A 25,038-nucleotide genomic window follows, 5' to 3' on the forward strand; every position below is an offset into this window, starting at 1 on the left:
AAACTTGTTTTGAATAGTGAAGGCTATGTATTAGTCATATGTAGGGATATAACAACATCAAGTTTATATTATTTAGGCCTAATTTAAAGTAGGTATTGATTATTTATTACTCATACTTACATTAGAATAAACCAATTAACTGCAATCTCTAAAACCCATCCAACTCAACCCACTTAAGAATGGTTTGGGTGGTTCGTTTGCCCATTTTATTGGGTAAAAAAGAGTGAACAATTCCAACCCGAGCATGTTAGGTTGATCAACGAGTTCAAGTCCAACCAAACCAACCCACCCAATGTCCACCCCTAATCACAATGACGATCTGTGTCAACTAAAACATAGGCATGTGTTACTTTCTTATCTACATGTCATTGATTTATTATCACGGAACACATGTCTTGTAAGTTGTTATCTAGATTCAGAGGAAAAATCAATTGTGTGAATGTATTTGTAATTGACAATCAGTTGGAATAAACATTTTTTGACTTTTTTTCCCACGATCAGTTTTCAATGATGATGCCATATTGATTATATATGAACGATATAAAATAATAACATAATGACATGACAACGATGATATAATAACAACTCAATTAACATATATCATTTCTACAACAAAATAACAAAATAGATTTATTGCTGCTACTTGCGCTGTGTAATTTTGCAGTTAAAATTGATGTATAGATGTGAGGGAAGACTCAAAACACTTGCGTCTACTAAGTTGCTGCATATCATGATAAATGGCAACTGAAACTTTATAGATAACAGAATACCATCATTTGTTGTGTGTAAAGCTCAATGGATCATCACCAACCAAACTAAATTACAATTCTCTTTTCCGCCAAAATAATCTAAGTTCAAAACTACATCTTCGTTGATCGAACGGTTGATGACAACAGTTTGATCCGAAATAAAAGTATCTCCGAAACCGAGCAGCAGCAGGAACGAGACGCAGTTGAAGGCGAGGAAGAAATTACAACCTTCTTCCCCTTCTACCACCCTTTCTTCGAGTACTATCGGTGGGAATCGGAGTCACATCCTCTGTCAAAACAGAAAAACGAAAATCAAGGACTGCAAAAATAACTATTCTCAGGATTGAACATTACAAACAAGCACACAAATATTCTTTTTTTTTTTAACAAGAAAAGCACCAAAAATATGTCATTTGAAGAAAACAAAGTTCCATAATCACCGATCATCGCTCCCAAAGTCTAGGCATCACGAGTGGAACGATACTCATTTAATATGGGATTGGCAGACAATGAAAAAAGGGACGTTGATGCATTACAAATTTATCAAGGCCACAGAGACATGAAAGGGGAAAGGAAATTACCAATGCGGCCAATTCTCATGCCAGAACGAGCAAGGGCTCTGAGTGCTGATTGGGCACCTGGACCAGGAGTCTTGGTCTTGTTCCCTCCAGTAGCCCGGAGCTTTATATGTAGAGCAGTAATGCCAAGCTCCTGCAAAATCAGCCAGCAAAATAAATTAATTTTATTATTACTTATTAGAACTCGGAAAATAGATATCAAAGAGGGATGTAAATCATAAAACTCAGTCTGCAATAAAAGGCAGGTAAACCTTGCAGCGTTGAGAAACATCCTGAGCGGCAAGCATAGCTGCATAAGGAGATGATTCATCCCTATCAGCTTTCACCTTCATACCACCTGAAATTAGGAAAAAAAGGCAATCTCATTATATTATAGCAACAGCAGTGGAACAATCAATAGAAAATCATCCTCTAACAGAGTATGCCTGGACACTACAAGAAACGGTCACTTCTATTCATCACATTATGGAGAAGGAACGGTTTAAGAAGAACATCAACAAATTAAAAAACAGAGGCATTCATATTTGAAAAGCGCCATCAAAGAGCTTCGATAACATAGCTCTACAATCAACTACTGGTATACAAATTTACTCTGGAGGACATCCAACCATGCAGTTACAAATCAAACAATACAAACAACTATTTCAAGTAACAATTTTTTAGATAGGTGTTTAAGAGTTTACCGGTGATGCGAACAAGAGTCTCCCTACCGGACAAGTCAGTCACATGCTGCGATTAGAAACACCGAAACCAACAATTTCACATATAAATTCAACTCCAAATGAAAGTAATAATCACATTCAAACCGAAAAACATGGCACTTACAATGAAGGTATCATTAAACGAGGCAAGAATATGAGCAACACCGAAAGCATGCTCTCCGTCGCGGAGCACAGGTCCAAGAGTAACATTATCCTCCTTGGGCTCCCTGGTCTTCTTCCTCGACTACAAAACCAATCGAAAAATACAAATAAAAATATATACCAAATAAAATAAAATTATCACGGTGCTTCAATATTTGCATAGTAAATCTATAAATCCAAACAGTGTTAGTCTTCTCCAATCCAACAATTCGTTATGTGTTTGGTTGGCGAGAAAATAAGAGGGAAAAAAGAGTATTTTCTGATCATATTTTACTTTCAATTTCTCGGCAACCACAGATTGTAAAAATCACTAAAAATGCAGAGAGGAGAGAGAGGGAGAGAGAGGGTTTACCATGGCTGCGAGCAAATGATTTGGTAAGAGGTCACAGATTATTCAGAACGACGACGCTCCGGCAGCCTCTCAGCGCTTCCAGAAACCCTGCCTGCGTATATCGGTTGTTTTATAGTTAGGGTTTTGCATTACGGGCAACTAAATGACCTCATTGCCCTTATTAAAGTAATCGCGTTTGGGAGCTTACCTCAGAGCACTTTCACCGGAGGGGAAGTGTGCCAGCATCCAGTCAAAAAATCAGGCTGGGGTCAGTCAATCCACTCCAGCTCACAAACTTGCCTAATACCCAGTCCAAGCTAGGCAACAGACTAGCTCATTTTTTACTAACTAAGAGACCGGCCTATTTGGTTGGCGTGTGGCGTTCACTCGCGCATTGACATGTGGCATTCACTTGCACATAGGCGCGAGTAGGAGACAAGAAAGCAGGTGACGGGGACCGCAGGCAGGTGCACTCACCATTCACCCGGGCTCGGCGACGTGGCCCTCTCTGTGCCGTTGGATTTACAACGGCTAGTTTTCCTAGACGGTTGGATTTCCAACGGTTAAAAAAATTGAATTTGACTTTTAAACTGGACTGTCCGATTACAGATTAACAGTCCACGTTTTTTCCCCAACAAAAAAAAGGGCCCAACGGTCAGAATTATGACCGTTGGCCACGTGGCAGCTCGTTGGTTGTTGGATTTTAATATTTTTCAAATCCAACGGTCCAGATTAATTAACTACTTTAAAAATTATTAAAAATTAATTAAAAAAATAAAAAATACAGAAAAATTTAAAAATAAAAATTCTATAAATACCTAACCCTCATCTTCCACCTTACACCACATTTCAAATTTATTTTTTGTACTTTATTTAAACACATCAAATAAGATTACATAAACTCACCAAATAAACTTAAAAAAAAAACACCAAATAAAATTACATAACCTCACCATATAAACTTAAAAAAAATACACTTTATTCTTCAACAACAAGCCTTATTTTAATTATCTTCACCTTCGTGTAATCCCCACTAGTGCTTAATCAAGTCATTTTGGTGGGTTACTTGCCAGTATTGCTCTTGCAATGAAGTGTACCGTTGAACGGTCAATTCATTGTAACGTCCATCATGTTCCAACGGCTCGTGTTGCACGGGATCTTCAGTCCGATCATGAGCACAGTAGATTTGTGTTCTTGAGTTGTTCATCGGATCCGGCTCGTATTCATCGATGACATCATAATCATACTCATCTTCAACAATCATGTTGTGGAGAATAATATATGTCATCATGATGGATCGAAGAGCCTCAACATCAAACATTCTATCTACAGCCCTGACAATCGCCCAACAAGCTTACAAGATACCAAAACAACACTCGACATCCTTCCTACACCCCTCTTGACATTTTGCGAAGTGTTTTTCTTTTTCACTCTGTGATGTGGCACTGTTTTGACAAACGTTGACCACCTTGGGTAAATGCCATCTGCAAGGTAGTATGGTCCCTCGTATTTATTACCATTAACCCAATATGTGCATTTCGGTGATTTTCCTTGCAGTAGTTCGTCGAACACTGGAGATTGGGTAAGGATATTTTCTGAGCTCCTGGAACACCAAAAAAAGCATGTCAAATCCACGTATCAAATGACGCAACAAGCTTCCAAAATGATGTTTTTGGCTCATTTTCTGTTGCCATAAGCTCATTGCCATGCACTTGGATAGTTTTTCCAAGTCCAGTGCTTGCAGTTAATGCTTTCAATCATGCCAAGGAAACCTCACATCTCACCCTTCATCAAAAGCCTTCGCATGTCCCTTGGCGTGGGTTTCCGGAGGTACTCATTGGTGTATAGAGCTTCAATTGCAGAGCAAAACCATATCAGGGACTCCAAAACAGTTGTTTTTCCCATCCACTTAATTAGCAGATGCTCCATATGCAAACATTCGCAAGGCAGCCGTAATTTGTTTGCTCGGGAAGAAAACCTAGAACATGAAAAGCATCATATTTTTTTGCACAAAGTATGATCATGGTTGCAAACAGCACTCATGATTATGTCAAACAAACTTCGTTGCATTCTAAAACGACGTCTAAAAACATGATCAGGGAACACGTTTTTGGGAATAAAATAATCTTCCAAGAGATCTTTACCTCGTATTTCCCTTCTTCTATTGATGTTTGCGGCACGTCTAGGTTTGGCTATCTGACCCACAGCTTCCATGACACGGCGGGAATGTGAGGCCCTCCACTTTCTATGGTGATCATCCTTATCCTTCTCCATTGCAAAAGCCTCATCTCCACCTCCACCTTCCTTGAGATTAACCAATTCTTCATGTTGTGCCAACAACCTTTTCTATTGCTCCTACAACTATTTATACATTCTCTTTGAAGAAAACATTGTAAGAACTCAAGATTTGGAAACGATGAAGAAGGATTCTGAGCTAAAAAAAAGGATTGAGTTTGGTGTGAAGATGGATGTAGGGATGTAAGGCTTATATGGACAAAAAAAAGAAAGAAATGATGAGGTTCTGGACAACGTCATGTGGCACTACGTGATTGATTGAAAATCTTATCGAAATCTTGGCTAAATTATTATAAACATGAAGTGACATGTGGCACATCGGGATTGGTTGAAAATCTTATCAGAATTCTATCCACAAAATAGTATGTTCAAATAATGACACGTGGCGTGACAAGATTGGTTGAAAATCTTATCGAAATCTTGGCTAAATTATTGTAAACATGAAGTGACATGTGGTGTGTCGGGATTGGTTGAAAATCTTAACGGAAATCTATTCACAAAATAGTACGTTCGGATAATAACACGTGGCGTGACGAGATTGGTTAAAAATCCTATCCGAAATTAAAACTATTTTATTTATTTATTCTTTAAAAAAATATAAAATATTTTAAATAGGCTGGGTGCCAACGCATTTTTTTAGGGGTGGAGATGCTTTGACCTATTACTATTCACTATGGGTCTATTACTATTCACTTGAGTGGATAAATTGGCTGGGTGCTAGCGCAAAGTCTTAGGGATGGAATTGCTCTTGGAGCAATTCCAGTGTGTAAGGGCTTGCCATGACAATTGGCAATTGAATCCCTTCCACTGAATAGTAAATGTCTTTAATGAACAGTAATTACATTTTGCATCTTCACCTCTAAACTAAATAGTCATGGCAATAGGCAATAAAATATTAAACAGTAATTTCAGATAAGATTTTTAACCAGTCTCGTTACACCACGTGTCATTATCCGAAAGTACAATTGTTTGTGATAGTTTTCAATAAGATTTTTATCCAATTCCGGCGTGCCATGTGTCGTTACCTTTTTAGAATCGTTGATGATAGATTTCTGATAAGATTTTTAACTAATCTTGTTGCGCCACATGTCACAATTTGTTTATAATCTTTTAGGATATATTTCGATAAGATTTTTAACAAATTACAGCGTGCCACGTGGCATTATCTACAACCTAATCCTTTATGTTTTTCTCCATATAACTCACCATCCATCCTAAGAAATCACACACCAAAATCAAAATCTCTCAAAATCTTTCTCCCTATTCATAATTTCTCCTTCCTTCTTACAATGTCTTCTTCAAGGATGTTGTGGGAAATCGTTGAATAAGAGGAAGAATTGTTTAAGTAAGGGGAAGAAATGTTCAATCTCCATGAGGGAGAAAATAAGATGGAAAAGAAAGAAGATGAGGAGCATAGAAGGAGATATGATGAAGTAATAAGCCAAAGAGCCTCATATTCCCGTCAAGCCATCCAATTTGTGGCTGAGATCTCCAGGCCTAGGCATTCCGCAAACATTGATAAAAGTAAGCAACGACGAGGTAAGGATCTTTTGGACGATTATTTTGATCGTAACAGTGCATTCCCTGATGCGTACTTTAGACGTCGTTTTAGAATGCAACGACATTTGTTCAACAAAATCATGATTGCTATTTGCAACCATGATTCTTACTTTGTGCAAAAGAATGATGCTTTTGGTGTCATGAGTCCCCTTCCTGAGCAAAAAATTATTGCTGCCTTGCAGATGCTTGCATATGGAGCATCTGCAGACTAAGTGGATGAGATAGCGAGGAAAAGGAAATCAACCATTATTGAGTCCCTAATGAGGTTTTGCTCTGCAATCGAATCTATCTACACCAAAGAGTACCTCCAGAGACCTACGATAATGGACTTGCAAAGGCTTCTGAATAAGGGTGAGATGCGAGGTTTTCCTGGCATGATTGGAAGTATCGACTATATGCACTAGACCTTAAAAAAATTGTCCAAGTGCATGACAATGAGCTTCTGGGGACAGAAAATAAGCAAAAAGTATCATTTTGGAGGCCATGGGATACATGATTTGACACGCTTTTTTTGGTGTTCTAAGAGCTCAAAATGACCTCGATGTCCTTACCTAATCTCCAGTGTTCGACGAGGTGCTACAAGGAAAAGCACCGAAAGTCAAGTATTAGGTCAATGGACATAAGTACGACAAGCATACTACCTAGCAAACGGCATTTACCCAAGGTGGACATCATTTGTCAAAACAGTGCCACGTATGTGAAGTGAAAAGGAAAAACACTTCGCAAGATGTCAAAATGGGTGTAGGAAAGATGTGGAGTGTTGTTTTGGTATTGTAACGCCCCGTCCCGAAATATTTATTTCACATAACTTTCTCATTACTCAAAGAATTTACGAAATAATGCAATATCAAAGCAAATCATCATTTTCATTAACGAAATTTCATAATCACCCCGGAAATTGCACCACAAACACAATGCAACTCATATATGTATCTCACATTAGAAACAATTTGAAAGAGAAACAAGTAAAAAGAAAGATTTAAAAGGTTTTTAAATTTACTTGTTTCTCTTTAAATTTAAAACCAAATCCGCAATACCGTTCACACAATACAACTCATATATGTATCTCACATTAGAAACAATTTGAAAGAGAAACAAGTAAAAAGAAAGATTTAAAAGGTTTTTAAATTTACTTGTTTCTCTTTAAATTTAAAACCAAATCCGCAATACCGTTCACACAATGCAACTCATATATGTATCTCACATTAGCCACTCATGATTATGGTTTGCTTTTCTAATATCTCTTTAGGGCGATAATGGTTATAGCTGAAATTTATGATAGTCGTTTTGATAGTGATGAGTATATTTTGATTATTATGCTAGTAGTTTTTAAGCCATGAGAATTGTGACTCGAAGTGAATATTTATTTTGCCAATGAGTACGGCTAGAATTTCTGATATTTTTCTGCCAATGAACGTGGCTGGGAATCTGAGAATGTGGGTAAGAATCACAATTATTATTCATTGGTTTGCTTATCTTCGAAACTTGAATAAAATTGTAGATTGGGTTTATGATTTTATTCACTACAAAAGGAATGGTGGCAATAGTTCTAATTTCTTTTCGTAACTCGATGGTTGAAATCTGGGGCAAGAGATTTATTTTAACGCGGGGGGGGGGGGGGGTGAATGTAATACCCTGAAATTTTTTAATATATATATATATATGTGTGTGTGGAGAAAGTAAAAAATAAATCGATTTATGGGTATGAAAAATTAAATTGAGAACTTCTAAAGTTTGTTTCTGAAAATTATTATTAATTAAGTTGTAATATTATCGTTATGTTGAAAAGACGAAAATGCCCTTAGATGTTTTAACGTAACTATATGAGGACATATTTTGTCACATTTCTTGACATATTTGGATAGAGTTCGATCTTATGAACGCGTAGGCAAAAACTATTTGTGAAACGGTATTATAACGAAGAAGTTATTAACGAATGAAGTTGAGGGCAAAATAATCATTTTGCCATTTATTTTGGAAGGCTCCAGAAAATCTAGAGCAATGGGAATGCCACGTGTGTGGCTAGGATGAAAGGAAAGGAAAAGAAGAAAGAGAGATGGACGAAAGGGACCAGCCAATGAGAAAAGAGGGAAAGGAGGGGAAATAAGAGGGAAAAAGGGAAAGAATCGGGTCATCTCTTTGACCCGCGTGACCCAACCCGGATATCCCACACTCCGACAACAATTTTGGCATTTCCCCAGCGAATTGAGTGTCGCCACCACCACCATTCAACTCAACAACTTTCCCTCTTCCTTTTCCACCTAAACTCGACGAGGTTTGGGTTCCATTTCACAAAGAACCCTACTAGTGGATGCGGCGGTTCAAGGGTGGCGATTCCGTCAATCCCAAAGCTAACTCCGACCACCACCACCATCAAACTCCTCCTAGTGAGGCCAGGAACAAAGCCCAATCATTGGTTGGGGGCGGAGCACCGGAGGTGGTGGATCGAAACCACCCATTTTTAGGGTTTTCCGGCGGTTCGAGGGGTTTTTCGGCCATTTTCAGCCAAACTAGGGTTTGGCCCAGATATAAAAGTTGTTCCACTTAATTTGCTCTACATTTCTATAAAATTTGAGAATTTTTAGAAATAGTGAAAATTTTCGGCAAGTCAGGGTGGCTGACCACCACCCGCAGCAACGCGTGCAGCGATGCATGGCCAGTGAACCGACATTGCATTCTTATGCAAATTTCGTTATTCTAATTATGTTTTTGGTATCTAATTGACGTGTTTTGATTATTATCACAAATGTGGGATATTTTAGATAAATTGTATAATATGTGGAAGTTGGAATGAAGTTGAAATGTGAACTATGAAAGGCTTGATCCCGCTCAAGAGTACATAGGCAGTCTAACAGAGTTTAGATGCAGCCTTAAATAATCGAGACAAATCTTTGGTTGAGAAATTGAACTAAGAAAATGAATTTGGTAAATAATTTGAGATTTAACCTTATGTTTTGGTAAACAAATGTTTTTATAATTTTTGTGAGGGAATAAGAAATTGAGGTAGAGAATCGTGATTAATGTTAGTTAACTAAACAAGAGTTTGGTTTAGGCCTGTTTATACCATACTTAGGGCCTCCGTATTTAGATCTCGTACAAATACTCGATGAACTTAAATGTAATTATGTAATAAAGGAAGGGGTAAATATGTAATAAGTGAGGAACCCTTATTCTATAAAAGGACTCCTCACCCTCACAATTAGGGGGAGGCCAATTCCTAGGCCATCAGAGGCCTCACTCTCTCCCTCACATACAAAGCCACAAGGCTCATAAATAGAGAAATACAATAATCAATGTGGACGTAGCCCAAACCTTGGGGTGAACCACGATACATCTTGTGTTATTTACTTTCTTGCAGATTCACGGTCGGATTTACGTTGTTCCAAGACGTTCGATTTTGTGCATCAACATTTAGCGCCGTCTGTGGAAATCGACACGAAAAACTATGTCGGTTCTCTTTCATTTTTTCACCTCCACTGTGAATCTGCAAAATTTGCAAAAATCCAACAACCCAAAGCTTTCCTAGAAAAAAACCCAAGAAACCAAATCTCTCTCTCTCTTGCTCCAATAATTTCGTTGCACAAAACTTTCTTGGAAAATCCACATTTTCCCACACATGCAATTGTATCTCGCTCGCCGCAGCGATTCGGCACCAAGACGCAGCGTTTTCCTCGACAATTCAAAGAGGAAAAGTCTCGGTTTCCTTTTTTGTGAAAACACCTAGCTCTCTGGCTGCTCTGGCGCTCCAAACATCAAATCACCGTCTTTTTGCCTGTTTTGAGCTTACACGAAAAGCCTACTGTGTAGCCTCTCTAGCTCTGTCGTCCTCCCCAACTTCTAAGCTTGCTCGGTAACTCGTTCGTCGACTTAGTACTCTCCCTTTCGTAACCGAGTTCGTATTCAACTCGATTCACTCACACGATGACGAAACGGCTAGTGGCTGTGGTTGTGGCGTCGCTGCTTCTCTTCGGAGTCATGGTTGCAGTGGTGCTGCTGTTCGCGCCTGGATATGACCAAGCTGAAAATTTGAAGTCTGAATTGTCTGAAGCTGGGAACTCCACACTTACCGCAATCCATCGCAAGCAGCTTATTCGTGCCACCTAAACCAGTCGACCTCTCAAAAGTAATTTCGATTGTCTTTGCTCGAAGCTATGGCCTGTTACAGCTTTGTGAAGCTTAATGCGTCGTCATCTCATTGGCTCTCAAGGATCAGGTGGTACGGGCTACATAAGAAGGAGGACATGGTTCGAGTACGCCTACAGGTATGTGGTGCGAAAATTATCTTAACACACAAATTTAACCCTCTTTTGACAATTGTAGTACAAGTATAAGTAGGGATCGTTCTGGACCGGGGATTAGAAGGGCTTGTTAATAACCTCTAAACTGACTCAAAAACATAAAACTAAACTTAAAAACACTTAACAAGACTCACAAGACTCAAAGCAAACTTAAAATACTCAAAACAGCTTAAAACAACCAAATAAACTTAAACTAGACACTAGGAATGACTGTGGACGAAAATTGACTTTTATTTGAATCAAAACACTTAAAAACACAAAAAAGGTCGTACCCAGTGCACAAGGCTCTCGCTTTACGCAGGGTCTGGGAGAGGTGGAATGTCGGCTAGCCTTACCCCCATTTATGGAGAGGCTGCTCCCAAGTCTCGAACCCGAGACCTACCGTTCATGGGCGAAGGCACTTGCCATCGCACCAAGTGCGACCTCTAAAACACTTAAAAACACAAACTAAAACAAATTTGAAACACTTTGAAACAAGAAACTAAAAGGGGGGTTTTGATTTGGATGAAGTTGAAACAAACAAACAAGTATGAAAAACTAGACAGATTGTAAAACGAATGTGAGAAATAAGATGATGGATGTGATAGCTAGAGGCTTTTTCTCCACACATGACATGTATGCAAATAACTCGATTTCCAGTTACTACTTCATTGAATTATGAACGACAATGCTCCAAATTAACCGTGACATCACTAGTTAACTTTCAGATTTTCCTTATTTTATTGAATTGGATGACATCATTCGACAACTCAAAACATTCTTCTAAAGTTCCCTACATGACATCATAATAGAGATACAATCAAAGATCATTACGTTTAATGAAAATCATAAGCATTGACAAAGCACTTGCAACTATGACATCATGTCACTCATGCTAGGAATTGAACTTAACGCGATCGTTTATAAGCGACCTTCACTACATGTGAATATAAGTTTGTAACGATTATGTGAAACTTCCTTATATTCTAGCAACGGATTTATGCATGCCAATTAAGTGTTGACCCTTAATTAACAAATACAAATAAGTTATCAATCAAATAGTTAAGCCAATTGCATTCACGATTCAAGAGTTCATAACTGGAATTTATCAAATTATATTGCACACATAATCATGGCTTTGAAATCACCCATAGCCAATAGGGGTTTAGCCACTCATATTTACAACAAAACGAAAGGAAATGAATTTAAACATTAGAAACAAAAGAAAGAAAACACCTAAACGCTCCAACGATCCAAGTTGGATAGCAAGCACGTCCAAGCACTTTCCTTCTTTTCCTTTGCTACGACACAAGGTGTTGGTGAGTGTTTGAAGGTTTGTTTGTATGGAGGAATGGATGTGAAGATGAATGGATGTGTTTGGATGAAGGTTGTGTTGAAATGAGAGTGAATGATCTAACAAAGTATGAACTCAATTTATGTTACACACACTTCCTTTTATAGAGGAAGTGCATGGCAATGGAGGGGAACATGAAGTGGTGTAGCAATTGAGTGTAATGATGCATGAAATCTGAAATGATGGAGGGAACAAGGAATGGTGTAGCAATTGAGTGCAATGATTCAATGTAATGATGCATGAAATCTGAAATGGAATGGTGTAGCAATTGAGTGCAATGATTCAATGTAATGATGCATAAAATCTGAAATAATGAAGGGGACAAGGGTGATTATGCATGGCATGGGTGGAAATGTGAGTAAGTGGTGAATCAATGAGTGCAAGGAGGTGAAAGGATATTGTGCACATGGTAGACAAAGGAAATGAAGTGGAATGATGCAACAAATGAGTCAATGGAGGGAACATGGATGATGATGCACGGCATAGGAATCCAAAGGGAGTGCAATGGTGGTGCACGGCAATGATGGAAAGGTGAATGGTGGAGTGACACCCCTTTGTGGCTGAGCTCTTTGTCCTTTTTACATTAATTCTTCTTTCTCTTTAACACATTCCTAGCCTGTTTAGTCTTCAATTTCATCAATCCACCTTGCTCCATGCATGTGCTATTCATTCCAAGCCCAAAACTGCTCCAAAATGCACCAAAATGCATCTTATTGATTTATAAGGCCTATGGACCTACAAACACACGAAAATAGCTTAAAATACATAATTAACTAAGATATAACAACATAAATGCATGAGAACAAGTTAACTCAGTCGCATAAATATGCTCCTATCAGTATGGTTTTGGATCCGACAGTGTATACGGGTCTCCTTGGTACAACTTTTACGTGCTTGAGGTCATATGAGGCCACCAGTAACCGGCATGACTTGTTGCTCTGCGCTGATATCATCGACAAGTGTGGGGTCGTCGCACCTGCGTCCAGCAGTTGAAATGTTGCTTTTACATGCCCAGGAGCTTGGCAAACAGTTTCGTGTTGAGGTCGTGACGCGGAGCCAGCAGGGATCGGTGGCTGCAATTGAAAGCCTGGCCAAGAGGTTCTATAGGTTGCAGTACCACCTAGAAGTGCTCAACCGCGACCCATTCCCTGCATCTTCTTTACAGGGTGGTAGCAAATCATTTTTTGAGAAAGCAAAAGTGGGATAAAGATAAAAAGAAAAGAGTAAAGCAAAAATGGAATAAAGATAAAAGGAAAAGAGTAAAGCAAAAGTGGAATAAAGATAAAAAGAAAATAGCAAAGTAGAAAGTGAAAAGAAAAGCTGTATCATAGAAAGCATAAGGTTTGAGCGCCTCCACCAAAGGTTTTGCTAGCAATGCAACAGAAAAAAGAGGAATAAGAATGGATGGGCAATACCAGGCTGTCCAAGAAAAGCAAGTGGGTTTGCAAGCAAAAGATACCTTACAAAGCAACATGGGTGGACATAGAAGGAGCGGGGAGATCAAGAAAAGCAGAAAGCAAAAGCAATGAATAAACACCCCACTAGAATGATGTGATTTACTTTTCTTGTTTTTGTATGATGTGATTTATTTTTCTTAGCTTTCGGAGACATCTGTATAAACCTCATCAGAGGGTAATGATAAAAAATAAAAAAAAACCGACAAAGCCCAAAATAAATGGGCTGGAATGTTGTGTGGAGGGTAAAGGCCTATAAGCCCAAAATAGCACCAACTAGGTGACCAAAAGTACGTCCAGCACTACAAAAAATTATTTGGCACCCTGCCGCTGTTATCACCAACCAGGTGACCAAAAGTACGCCCAATACTACAAAAAAATATTCGGCACCCCGTCGCTATTATCACCAATCAAGTGATCAAAAGTACACCCAATACTCCAAATTATTTGGCAGCCTGTCGCTATTATCACCATCTAGGTAATCAAAAGTACGCCCAGTACTTCAAATTATACATGAGCATTTACTCGTGTCTATCATACATAAACATTCATGAGCATTACTCATTTCAATCATACATAAACATTCATGAGCATCACTCATGTCAACATCCATGTCAACATCCATGAGCATCACTCATATCAATCAACATAAACATTCATGAGTATCACTCATGTCAATCAGCTTCAAAAGCTTCATTTATAGAGCTCTAGCTTCAAAAGCTTCATTTACAAAAGCTCTAGCTTCAAAAGCTTCATCTACAGAGCTCCAGCTTCAAAAGCTTCATTTACAAAAGCTCTAGCATCAAAATCTTCATTTACAGAGCTCTAGCTTCAAAAAACTTCATTTACAAAAGCTCTAGCTTCAAAAGCTTCATTTACAGAGCTCCAACTTCAAAAGCTTCATTTACAGAGCTCTAGCTTTAAAAAGCTTCATTTACAAAAGCTCTAGCTTCAAAAGCTTCATTTATAGAGCTCCAGCTTCAAAAGCTTCATTTACAAAAGCTCTAGCTTCAAAAAGTTTCATTTACAGAGCTCTAGCTTAAAAAAGCTTTATTTACAAAAGCTCTAACTTCAAAAGCTTCACTTACAGAGCTTCAGCTTCAAAGCTTCACTTGCAAAACTTTACATACAAAGCTTTACATACAAAGCTTCGGTGCAGGGTATACAAATACCGCATCCGAACAAACCGCCACTTCGGCCCATACATGGATTCAATTTGAAGTCTCCAGTCAACAGACTCTATTAACCGAAGACTTGGGGGACTACATTATGTACCATATATTGGGCCTCATGAAAAATACTTGGGAGACTTAGCTCATTATTTATGTACTGAGGAGCGTGCCCTTATTCTATAAAAGGGACTCCCTCACTTTCATTAGAAAGCACCCATCACTTATGTATTGAGGAGCGAGCCCTTATTCTATAAAAGGGACTCCCTCACCATCATTAGAGAGCATCGCCGCCTGCTGAGCAACCGCATCGCCGCGAGCATCAACTCTAGCCCATCATTCATGTATTGAGGAGCGAGCCCTTATTCTATAAAAGAGACTTCTTCACCTTCAACGCCACAAACCGAGCCAACCAAGGCAACATAAGCCACAAGCCAATCAGCCTCGCAACATGTGCTACCTCTAGTTGAGCATCATTTTAGATTGAGTACCGCCTCATATCGAGCATCGGTTCAAGACAACATCTAGTTACTTCGGCCAACATATAGACTAAATTTCAAGTCTCTAGCCCAAAGACTCTCTTGACTGAAGACTTGGGGGACTACTGTTTATACCATACTTAGGGCCTCCGTATTTAGATCTTGTACAAATACTCGAGGGACTTAAATGTAATTATGTAATAAAGGAAGGGACAAATATGTAATAAGTGAGGAGCCCTTATTCTATAAAAGGACTTTTCACCCTCACAATTAGGGGGAGGCCAATTCCTAGGCCATCAGAGGCCTTACTCTCTCCCTTAGAGACTCTGAATCTCTCTCCTTCACATACAAAGCCACAAGGCTCATAAACAGAGAAATACAATAATCAGTGTGGACGTAGCCCAAACCTTGGGGTGAACCACGATACATCTTGTGTTATTTACTTTCTTGCAAATTCACAGTCGGATTTACGTTGTTCCAAGACCTCCGGTTTTGTGCATCAACAAGGCCTATCACCGATATTATTTTTTTAAATAAATATTTCGGGGCGGGTCGTTACAGGTATCCTCCAAGCTCGTTGGGCGATTGTCAGAAGTGCTGCTAGATTGTTTGATTTAGAGTCGCTTCGATTCATCATGATGATGTGTATCATTCTTCACAACATGATTGTTCACAACATGATTGTGCAAGATGAGTATGATTATGATGCCATTGAGGAATTTGAGCCAGACACGATAAACAATTCTAAAACACAAATATATTGTGCTCATGGCACCATCGAAGAACCCGTGCAACACAAGTCATTAGAAAGGGATGGACGTTACAATGAAAGGCTCATTCAGTGATATACTTCACTCCAATTCTCATATTATCACAAAGCCCGGAAAATGACTTGATAGAGCACTTGTGGGGATTGAAACAAGCTCAAGAAACTTAAAAACAAGCTTGTGGTGGAAGAAGAATGCTCTTAGTTTGTTTGGTGTATTTTTAAGTTCACTTAGTGTGTTTTTTTTATTTGGTGTGCTTGCGTAATTTTATTTAGTGTGTTTTTTAAGTTCATTTAGTGTGGTTTTTTTTTTTTTTTTTTTTTTGTGTTTATGTTCTTTGAATAAAGATTCTTTTAGTTTAAATAAAGTACCAAATTAAATAAAGTACTCTTAGTTTAAATAACTTACTAAATTAAATAAATATGAAATTACCTAAAGTACTCAATTCAATAAATACGAAATTACATAAAGTACCAAATTAAATAAATACAAAATTACAACCCAAAGTGATTGGAAAGTTATGGGCTCCAATTAAACAACAAATTCCCTAGTCCCTCGTGAATGGAAAATCATCACCTAACCAATTTGTCTCTCAAATTATGGGCTCCGATTATACAACAAATCACCTAGTCCCTCATATTTTTTTTCTTTTTTAAAAAAAAAATTTAAGCCAAAAAATGTGGACCGTTGATCTGGAATTGAACGGCTCAGATTGTGCCATGTCATCTAGTCGTTGGGGGAGTTATGAAATTTTTTTTTACCGTTGGAAATCGAACGGTCCAGAAAAAAGAACTGTTGAAATCCAACGGCCGAGAAGGTGCCACGTTGCACCCCAACAACGGTTATAGACAACTTATCCAGCGCGGGCCCTATCGCCTGCAAACCCTGTCAGTGACGCGCTCCCACACGCTTGACGTAATTTTTTTTATAACGTGGCTGACGTCAGCCTTGCATCACTCTCCCCGCAAGTGCTCGGGCCTTGGGTTTGTGCCTGAGCTGTCTCTCGGCCCCCCTCAGCCCAATAGCTCGAATGGGCTGGAATCACTTTGGCAGGCGATTGGGTTGTTGGAACAGCCTGTCCATGGGGTTAATGCCCACGCTAGAGGTGCTCTTATTGGGGTATTTTTTTTATATTTATATTTTCTTTTTTTAGTACATCGATATTTTTACATTAGGGGATGAGGAGTTTAACTAAGTCACAAAATGGAAAACCTAATTTGGTATCGAATTCGCCATCCACGAGATTCGAATCTAAGACCTCTCACTTCCAAGTGAAGAATACTACCACCGTAGTACTGAGTGTCACCTTATTGCTCATTTTAAAGTAATCGTATTGGGGGATTGAAATAATGTGATTGCCCTTCTCAAAGGTACTTTAGGAGCCTATTATTCTTCACTTGTAAGTAAGAGGTTTTATATTCAATTTTCGTTAAGGACGAATTTGAACAACATTATTTTTAGTCTAGGGTGAGGCTAAGCTCACCCTCCTCCCTTTTAGTCTAGATAAGAGGGTAAGTCCATAGTGAGGCTAGCCTATTATTGCACTCTTTGTAAATAAGATGTTTTAAATTTGATTCTCACCGAAACATTTGTAAGACTAAACCCACCATTCTCCGAATTAAAAAATATGAATAATATAGTTTATTAGAAAATAAAATTACTCTACGAACCTAGTTACCAATTTGCTCCTTGCTAGCCGCCCACTACATGGCGATTTGCGGATCCGTACTCGACCCGACTAGGAACCTCTGACTTTTCAACACACTCCCTCTCCACGTCTCTCTCTCTCTCTACGTTGAATATCTAAACTACTGAATGAATGAACGAACTGAATTCCCGTCAAATTCTCTTTGGGAGGATCCGTTAATCTTGTCTATTCATTTTATATTGTAAGGTCATAAATTATTTTAAATATTTTTATTTAAAATTAAACACAAACAGTATTTGATAAAAAATAACCATACAATATACTATTAACATACACGATTCACGAATTTTCATGATCTCACCGATCAGGAGAGGATCCTCATGATCCCTACGTTGGTGATTGAACTAGTCTTTGACTATCCGAATCCGATACAGATGATACAGATAATTTCGAAAATGGCGTCCTTGTCATCTATGTGCTTTTGGCAGGTGCGCGCATTTGATAGTTTGGACCACCATTTACTGGGGGCGGCTCAATCTAGTCGAAAGGCAGAGGAAAAAAGCGAGACGACGACGCTGGCTGGAAAAATCTGAGCTTTTACACTCACATGTCATGTGAGTCACACTAATATTTTTTCTTCCTTTTTCTTTTTTACTTACAAATCGAAAAAATAGCAAACAGAAAATTTGGTTTTGAGCTCCATCATCCCCTGTTTCATTTGATCACCAACTCCAATGGGAAATTCTGGTAAGTCTTTATATATGTATATAATATGTATATATGCATGGGGTGAGAGTTAATCAGATTATGTTTCTGTTTGTTGTAGATTGGATGATGTCGTTGCTTACCATTGTACTTGTGTTCCTTTCACTGTTGCTTCCTACTTGGAGTGCTACGAGAGGTTCCGCCAAAAGTAGGCCGGAGGTCATTTCAGTGCGCCACGGTGGGGTTGCCACTGATGATCGCCGGTGTTCTAGAATCGGGAAGGATGTTCTTCGCGAAGGCGGTAATGCCGTTGATGTATCAATAGCTGCTGCTCTGTGCTTAGGGGTTGTTAGCCCAGCATCGAGCGGCATTGGAGGCGGTGCCTTCATGCTTGTCCGGCTAGCCAGCGGAGAAGCACACGCCTTTGATATGAGAGAAACCGCCCCATTGCTTGCTTCCGAGGTTCGTTGTGCTGTACATGCTTTACCGAATTCGTTGCCTTAATTAGTTGTCACTCGAGTGTATGCAATAACTATTTTTTCAGAATATGTATGCTGCCAATGTTACTCTGAAAGGTAGAGGCGCTCTCTCGGTAGCAATTCCAGGGGAACTGGCAGGTCTTCATGAAGCTTGGAAACAACATGGAAGGCTTCCGTGGGATAGGCTTGTAAGACCTGCTGAGCGTCTTGCTCGTTTGGGATTTAAGATTTCACCTTACCTCCACAGACAAATGGTTACAGCGGAATCAGGAATCTTGGCAAACGAGGGACTTCGTCATATATTTACATCAAATGGGAGTCTCTTGCAGACAGGTGAGATATGTCGGAACATAAAACTGGCAGAGACACTCAATCAAATTTCAAAGTTTGGTCCCGTAGCCATGTACAACGGATCGATTGGGTCCAAATTGATTAGAGATGTTCAGAAGCTTGGAGGAATACTGACAATGAAGGACTTGCAAACTTATAGAGTTAGGCTGAGAAAGCCGGTATCTGCTGACACACTGGGGCTTAAAATACTGGCTATGCCGCCTCCTTCCGGTGGTCCTCCGTTGATACTTGTGAGTACATCTTTGTTCTTAAATTCGTGTCACCTAATTTTTTTTGTTTCTGTTTTCGTCTCTTTCTACAAAAGAAGCAATTCAAATAGGTTCGTTATGGACTACTTGTAAGAACTATATCACAGATCATAGATATGCCAGTAAGTTACCAATACTCCAACAATCGAACTGAATGACAAAACTATAAACACGAATATAAAACCAGTGGAAAACATACCTGCAGAACTTGAACTCGAAGAAGCCATAGCAGCTTCACAAACAAACAATCTTCTCCTCTTTAGCAAAACTAGAGAACTCTCTGAATAATAGGTATTCAATACAAGATGAGCCGTGTCTTTGCAAGAGCAGTGACTGAGGTTATATACAACATTAATCCAACTCATTCTCCTATTAGAATTAGTGTTGAACTCTAAAACAAAACCTTTTCACACAATGAGCGTACAAGATCAATTAGTGCAGGATCCAAAACCTTTTCCCAAAGGAACACTAAAAGCACTCATAATCCTACAAGAACTAGGATTCAACCGAACACCTTATCAAGACTTTTCCATTCAAGAATTCATCCAATATTATAGCTAATCCTCAAACATGTTTCATACTCATATTCCAACACTACTCTGTCAATTCCACTCTACAGATGCTAAACATACTTTCACAATATGGAAATGCTTTTGGAGTTCCGGATCCTCTTTGGATTCATCGAGAAATTGAATCTTTGAAACATGTTTTCGCCGTGAGGATGAATCTCGGTGATCCTGAGTTTGTAAATGTGACTAAAGTTCTAGCTGATATGCTTTCTCCTAAGTTTGCTAAGGAGTTGAAGAAAACCATATATGACAACATGACTTTTGATCCCAGCCATTACGGTGGCAGGTAAATTCCTTGATTGGCAAGAAATTGATTATCTAGTAGATGCTTGCACTTGATCATGTTTCATCGACGATAATGACTCCTTATTTCCTAACAGGTGGAGTCAGATCAATGATCACGGAACTAGTCACTTGTCTATCGTAGATCCTCAGGGAAATGCCGTCTCCATGACGAGTACTGTAAACGGATACTTTGGTGCACATATACTGTCATCGAGTACAGGAATAGTCTTAAACAATGAAATGGATGACTTCTCCATACCTGGAAATGTTTCTGCAAGTCCAACACCAGCGCCACCCAATTTTATCAGGCCGGGAAAAAGGCCGTTATCGTCCATGACACCTGCTATAGTGTTAAAGGTAATGCAGAACCACCTAAATCTTATGTTTTGTATCCGTGCCCTATATGTTCACATATCTTGTTTATACGAATGACAGGATGACCAGCTGAAAGCTGTAGTTGGCGCGAGCGGGGGAGCCTTGATCATTCCGGCGACTGCAGAAGTTCTCTTGAATCATTTTGCAAGGGGAATGGATCCACTCTCTTCCGTCATGGCTCCAAGGGTCTATCATCAGGTAATTTAACAAATTATTGAGACGTGTACGCTAAACGGAATCTCAACTAAAACTACAAATCTGAAACATTTCTGTGTAAGCAGCTATTACCTAATGTGGTTCGTTATGAAAATTGGACGTCCGTGACTGGCGATCACTTTGAAGTTCCTACTCAAATCAGGAAATCCCTACAAAAGAAGGGCCATATCCTAGAGCCCCTTACTTCTGGGGCTATTTGCCAGTTTATAGTTCATAAGGCTTGGACGGAAAATGAAGGTACTCCGGAGATTGTGGCAGTGAGCGATCCAAGAAAAGGCGGGGTTCCGGCTGGTTTCTAAAACTGCAAACTGGTGCTATGGAAGCGATCGAGGCTAGTTATTGTTCTTGTTCCAACGCTAGTCTACTCCCCCTTTAACAATGTAGTTGAAACTATTGGTTATTTCTTATAGCTAGTGACTGATTCACAAGTTTTCTACTCTACGTAGTTCATGTTGGTTCTTCCTTTGCAATGGATATGCTAACAGAAAATTTTCCGTCACCTTCGAAAAGGCGACGAAGGAAGTTATGCACGATTGACTGGCAATTTGTGCGTTGCAGACTCCGCCGTGTCAAGGATATTGATAGCCGGCCACTGTCATTGGTGATGGAAATTTTTTCCAGTCGCCGGAAAATTTCAAGTCACTGTTCAACTCTTACATAAAAATGAGCAATATTGTGCGAAATTATAGTTTTTTTTACACGTATACACAATAAAATTGGAAAACTTATCTGAAAATTTATCACTTGACATGTTTTTTTGAAAGTCATTTTTTTAGTCTTCAAACTTAACAATATGTTCGTTCATTTTCATTGACGCCACCTATTTTTTCTTTGAATTTAGGGGTATATAAGAAACTTCATCACACATCAGTAACATCACTAAAAATGAATTAAAAAAAAAAGAAATGAGAGAGAAAAAAAAAACCCTAAAAAAATCTATTATTCTTGTGTAAGAAAATTGAATACATTAGGATTTTTTTTTCGTAGTTTAGTTTGTGATTTGTTAGTTGTTTAAGTGCAGCTCGATTTCCTACCAACTTTGAAATCACATTGCCTAACATTTACAAGTTGCTAAAGTTCAACCATTTTCATTTAGTATTTTTATAGTTCAAATTTCATTTTGTTTTAAGTTTTTTATATTCATTTATAAAATTTTATTTGTTTTTTTAGCTTCTTCTATTGTTTTTTTAAGTTTTATGTTTAATTTTCTAATATACCCCAAATTTATCCAAAAACCAGAACAGATAAGCAGAAATAAGACACAAATGCTTTATTACAAATGAATAACCGAAACACTTGGAATTACCAGTGTTATCTACACAACACATCTTCTGTGGCAGATAAATTAAACCCGATATGGTTAAGGCCAAAAGGATGAATTTTTAGATGCCACAAAAACCTTATGGATTGTCGACGTGAACCCAATGGCCGGACTTGGGAAGAACATGAACTGAAACCTTCCCCTCCGATCCATCAGCTTCACGAGTGGCAAGGTTTTCGAATTCTTGTTCGTTGATATCAAACGATAGACATAAAGTATGATGAAACATCATGGTAAACGTTTCGCCCAGAAAAAAAAAAAAAAAAACATAAAGTATGATTAACACAGCCTCACTCATTCCATGAAGGTGCTGATGACAGCCATAATAGTAGAACGATAATGAAGAAATCTCTACTCCACGGTGCATCTTGCGGCGGATCAAAGGGATGAAATCCTTGGTGCCACAATCTCAAGAAGACCTTTTGGATTGTCCACGTGAACCCAGTGGCCAGACTTGGGAAGAACGTGAACTGAAACCTTTCCCTCTGATCCATTGGCTTCCCTATTGGCAAGGCTTCCAAGCCGTTGAACCACATCGGGGTCCCAACGATCACTGTTCTCAGCACGCACAACATCTATTGCCATTTCTTTTGGTGGGTGCTCCAACAGAGGCCAATAAGACTTCTCCCTGATATTTTGGATTCATAGAAAGTGTGAAAGGTAAGGGGGAGGGAAGGTAAAAAATATCATTCTTTCTACTTCCAAGAACTGATATCAAAACAATAAGATATTTACTGGTAAGACTTGAACATCTGGACAGCACCATCAAGATTGAACGCCCATGTCTCGTGATCTCCCTGTTTCTTGAGGTTGGTGCCTATCCATTCTGACAATGACTTTGAGAACCCAAGTTCAATCATATGATTCACAAGCCACCTGAAGCCAAGAACCAAATTCATCACATAAAGATTTGGAATTTGGAAACACGAATGTCATGTGACATTATGACAATTTTGTAACGCCATTATGTAACAAGTTTTGAAGCAAAAACAACGGTTTCGTCATGCATTTATGTAGACTCTTGTAATCAGAGTAAAGCTAGACAGAATCCAGAGCTCTTGCTTGAGTGAAGCAATTTGAGAGTAGAGCAGGCATTGTATGTGCCAACATTACTAATTAACATCATCCTTTTAATGGTAAACACTTCTAGGGAGAAATATGACAATGTATGGATTATTGTTGTCTCCAAATTGGTATGATACCAAAGAAGAAGAAGAAAAAAACAATATTAAGAACTCCGCCTGACACCTACTTATGAACAATTTACCCCATAATACACGCAGTTAATACTAATAAATTAACTTATAATAAGGAGAAAGAGGTTTTACTTTCGAGATGGAACTGATGAAGGTAGACTCTGCAATGTCTGCAAAACTTTCTCAACTTCCCCATCACTTTTGTCACGACTCACTTCTCCTGGAACAGAATCCAATACCCACAGCTGTTCTGGATCACAAAGAAAGTAAAAAGAGTACAAAATATCTTTAAGTGCAAAGTGAACTGAACTTTCAACCACACATGATCATAAACTTTGACTCTCCTATATAATTTAAAAGTTAGAATTTACTAGCCACTGGCTAAGCTGGCCGTAATTGACGGCCATAGTCATATTAAAATGGAAAACCAATCTGAAAGATAATCAGTACTTTGGTTTCAATTCAGTTCATTAGGCAAACATAGCACTACGAAGCAATACTTTCTCATAAACCTAAACGGGGAAACTAAGCATGTTTCATCCAAAAAACCGACTAATCATGATAATGAAAATACAAGCCTACAAGTATTTGGCTGGAAAGTTTCAACATTCAGGGGTCAGGAACCACCGTGCTCAAAAGTCACATACACGGAGTCCCACCTGATGATCCCCAAGATGCAACACATGCAATCGAGTGAGAGCTCTCGGGACCAAAAATGCCGTACGAACACCCCAACCCACGAAAAACATATCATTTGATTCACACTATATACTCAACTTGCATCAAGCAAGCAAAAAAAAGTTTCCTAATTCTGTTCATTCCGCTAGAACGATCAGCTTACATTACGGTTCTGGTTAGTTATTGATAAAGCTCTTGAATTTACCTAACTAACTCATAAATGTTCCCAAATAATTCTACTTTCGGCACAAAAGAGCAAGTACAAGTGATGAACTTATGAGGGGAAGATCGAATACCTGCTTGGGTAGCTTAGCGGAATCGCCGTAGTCACCAAGGGCACAGCTCTCTGCAAATTGCAGAGCAACCTTACCGCCCATGGAGTGACCGAGAACAACATCGGGCCAGTCCCAACCCTGAGTCCCAACCAAATCAGCCAAATCTCGGGCCCCATTGAACAAATCATGAGGTGGGTTCAGACCTTCGATCTCGGCCGATTTCCCATGGTTCCTCAAATCCACAAGCACCAATCTCCAACCTGCAATTAGAAATTTGCTTCAATAAAAACGGAGAAATCAAGTAATCGAGACGATCAGAGGAGGGGGAGGGAGAGGGAGCGAGAGAGAGAGAGAGACCAGATGGGTCAGAGAGATGGGAGAGGAGGGAGCGAGAGAAAGTTCGCCAGTTTCTGGCGGAGCCCAGGAGGCCGTGGAGGATGAAAGCGGTGGAGCGGTAGGGTTGTTGTGGGTCCGCGTCGGAGGGTCGGAGCTCTTCATAGGCCAGGGTTTGCAGCGGCCGTCGTGAGATTGTGAATCGGGTCAGGAGGTGGTGAAGACCCGGTTTGTTTCCGAGGATCCGAGCCATGACGACGGCGAAAACTGTCAAACTATTCCAACTGTGTTGGAGGAAACAGGGGGATCAAATTATGAGCTGCACGACGTCGTTTCTACCTTCCGCGGGAATATCAACGGAAAGTGTTGGGAAACAAAAAACAATAATTTTGACAGCTGTGGGATTTGAACCCACGCCCTTTCGGACCAGAGCCTAAATCTGGCGCCTTAGACCACTCGGCCAAACTGTCCTATTGGTGCAAA

The 25,038-nt window shown here is 39.2% G+C and overlaps 4 protein-coding genes and 1 non-coding gene across 6 annotated transcripts; 1 reads left to right on the forward strand and 4 right to left on the reverse strand.

The window, feature by feature from the left end:
- Positions 1–656: 656 nt before the first annotated feature.
- Positions 657–2,835, reverse strand: LOC103449482 (small ribosomal subunit protein uS11z). Its single transcript, XM_008388805.4, has 7 exons — positions 2,730–2,835; positions 2,543–2,633; positions 2,153–2,272; positions 2,011–2,056; positions 1,579–1,664; positions 1,331–1,460; positions 657–1,038 (listed from the first exon to the last, which is right to left on the reverse strand). The coding sequence occupies exons 2-7, from the start codon at positions 2,543–2,545 to the stop codon at positions 971–973; spliced, it is 453 nt and encodes a 150-aa protein (XP_008387027.2). The 5' UTR covers positions 2,546–2,633; positions 2,730–2,835; the 3' UTR covers positions 657–970.
- A 719-nt stretch (positions 2,836–3,554) lies between these two features.
- LOC139190111 (uncharacterized) lies at positions 3,555–4,795 on the reverse strand. The gene is made up of 4 exons (XM_070809879.1): positions 4,666–4,795; positions 4,299–4,371; positions 3,981–4,124; positions 3,555–3,855 (listed from the first exon to the last, which is right to left on the reverse strand). Exons 1-4 carry the CDS (start codon positions 4,793–4,795, stop codon positions 3,555–3,557), a joined length of 648 nt encoding a protein of 215 aa, XP_070665980.1.
- A 13,127-nt stretch (positions 4,796–17,922) lies between these two features.
- Positions 17,923–21,193, forward strand: LOC103449484 (glutathione hydrolase 1-like). Of its 2 annotated transcripts, none has more exons than XM_029090352.2 (7): positions 17,923–18,138; positions 18,351–18,691; positions 18,774–19,289; positions 19,927–20,162; positions 20,257–20,518; positions 20,597–20,734; positions 20,818–21,193. In XM_029090352.2, the coding sequence occupies exons 1-7, from the start codon at positions 18,132–18,134 to the stop codon at positions 21,049–21,051; spliced, it is 1,734 nt and encodes a 577-aa protein (XP_028946185.1). In that variant the 5' UTR covers positions 17,923–18,131; the 3' UTR covers positions 21,052–21,193. The 2 variants fall into 2 exon arrangements, with proteins under 2 accessions (XP_028946185.1, XP_008387030.2); XM_008388808.4 differs by having other exon boundaries at positions 18,050–18,271.
- Positions 21,194–21,997: 804 nt separating this feature from the next.
- LOC103449483 (uncharacterized) lies at positions 21,998–24,961 on the reverse strand. The gene is made up of 5 exons (XM_008388807.4): positions 24,580–24,961; positions 24,244–24,482; positions 23,402–23,514; positions 22,809–22,949; positions 21,998–22,701 (listed from the first exon to the last, which is right to left on the reverse strand). The coding sequence occupies exons 1-5, from the start codon at positions 24,806–24,808 to the stop codon at positions 22,452–22,454; spliced, it is 972 nt and encodes a 323-aa protein (XP_008387029.2). The 5' UTR covers positions 24,809–24,961; the 3' UTR covers positions 21,998–22,451.
- Positions 24,946–25,025, reverse strand: TRNAL-UAG (transfer RNA leucine (anticodon UAG)). Its single transcript has one exon. It is a non-coding gene; the product is annotated as a tRNA-Leu (tRNA).
- Between the last annotated feature and the right edge of the window lie 13 nt (positions 25,026–25,038).

This window comes from Malus domestica, chromosome 12 (assembly GCF_042453785.1).
Source record: "Malus domestica chromosome 12, GDT2T_hap1".
Taxonomy (NCBI): Eukaryota; Viridiplantae; Streptophyta; class Magnoliopsida; order Rosales; family Rosaceae; genus Malus; species Malus domestica.

What these genes read in the sequence shown, in the direction of transcription:
- LOC103449482 (XM_008388805.4), bottom strand. An exon ending in GACTCTTGTTCGCATCACCG is followed by an intron (nt 1,665 to 2,010) that starts GTAAACTCTTAA and finishes TCCTAATTTCAG; the next exon opens with GTGGTATGAAGGTGAAAGCT. An exon ending in CATGAGAATTGGCCGCATTG is followed by an intron (nt 1,039 to 1,330) that starts GTAATTTCCTTT and finishes CTGTTTTGACAG; the next exon opens with AGGATGTGACTCCGATTCCC.
- LOC139190111 (XM_070809879.1), bottom strand. Translation starts at nt 4,795, where the DNA reads ATGGAGAAGGATAAGGATGATCACCATAGAAAGTGGAGGGCCTCACAT. An exon ending in TAGAAGAAGGGAAATACGAG is followed by an intron (nt 4,372 to 4,665) that starts GTAAAGATCTCT and finishes CTGCAATTGAAG; the next exon opens with CTCTATACACCAATGAGTAC. An exon ending in CTTTTGATGAAGGGTGAGAT is followed by an intron (nt 4,125 to 4,298) that starts GTGAGGTTTCCT and finishes TTGGTGTTCCAG; the next exon opens with GAGCTCAGAAAATATCCTTA.
- LOC103449484 (XM_008388808.4), top strand. An exon ending in GTGGTCCTCCGTTGATACTT is followed by an intron (nt 19,290 to 19,926) that starts GTGAGTACATCT and finishes TCCACTCTACAG; the next exon opens with ATGCTAAACATACTTTCACA. An exon ending in CACCTGCTATAGTGTTAAAG is followed by an intron (nt 20,519 to 20,596) that starts GTAATGCAGAAC and finishes TACGAATGACAG; the next exon opens with GATGACCAGCTGAAAGCTGT.
- LOC103449483 (XM_008388807.4), bottom strand. Translation starts at nt 24,808, where the DNA reads ATGGCTCGGATCCTCGGAAACAAACCGGGTCTTCACCACCTCCTGACC. An exon ending in CCGCTAAGCTACCCAAGCAG is followed by an intron (nt 23,515 to 24,243) that starts GTATTCGATCTT and finishes GATCCAGAACAG; the next exon opens with CTGTGGGTATTGGATTCTGT. An exon ending in CAGATGTTCAAGTCTTACCA is followed by an intron (nt 22,702 to 22,808) that starts GTAAATATCTTA and finishes CCAAAATATCAG; the next exon opens with GGAGAAGTCTTATTGGCCTC.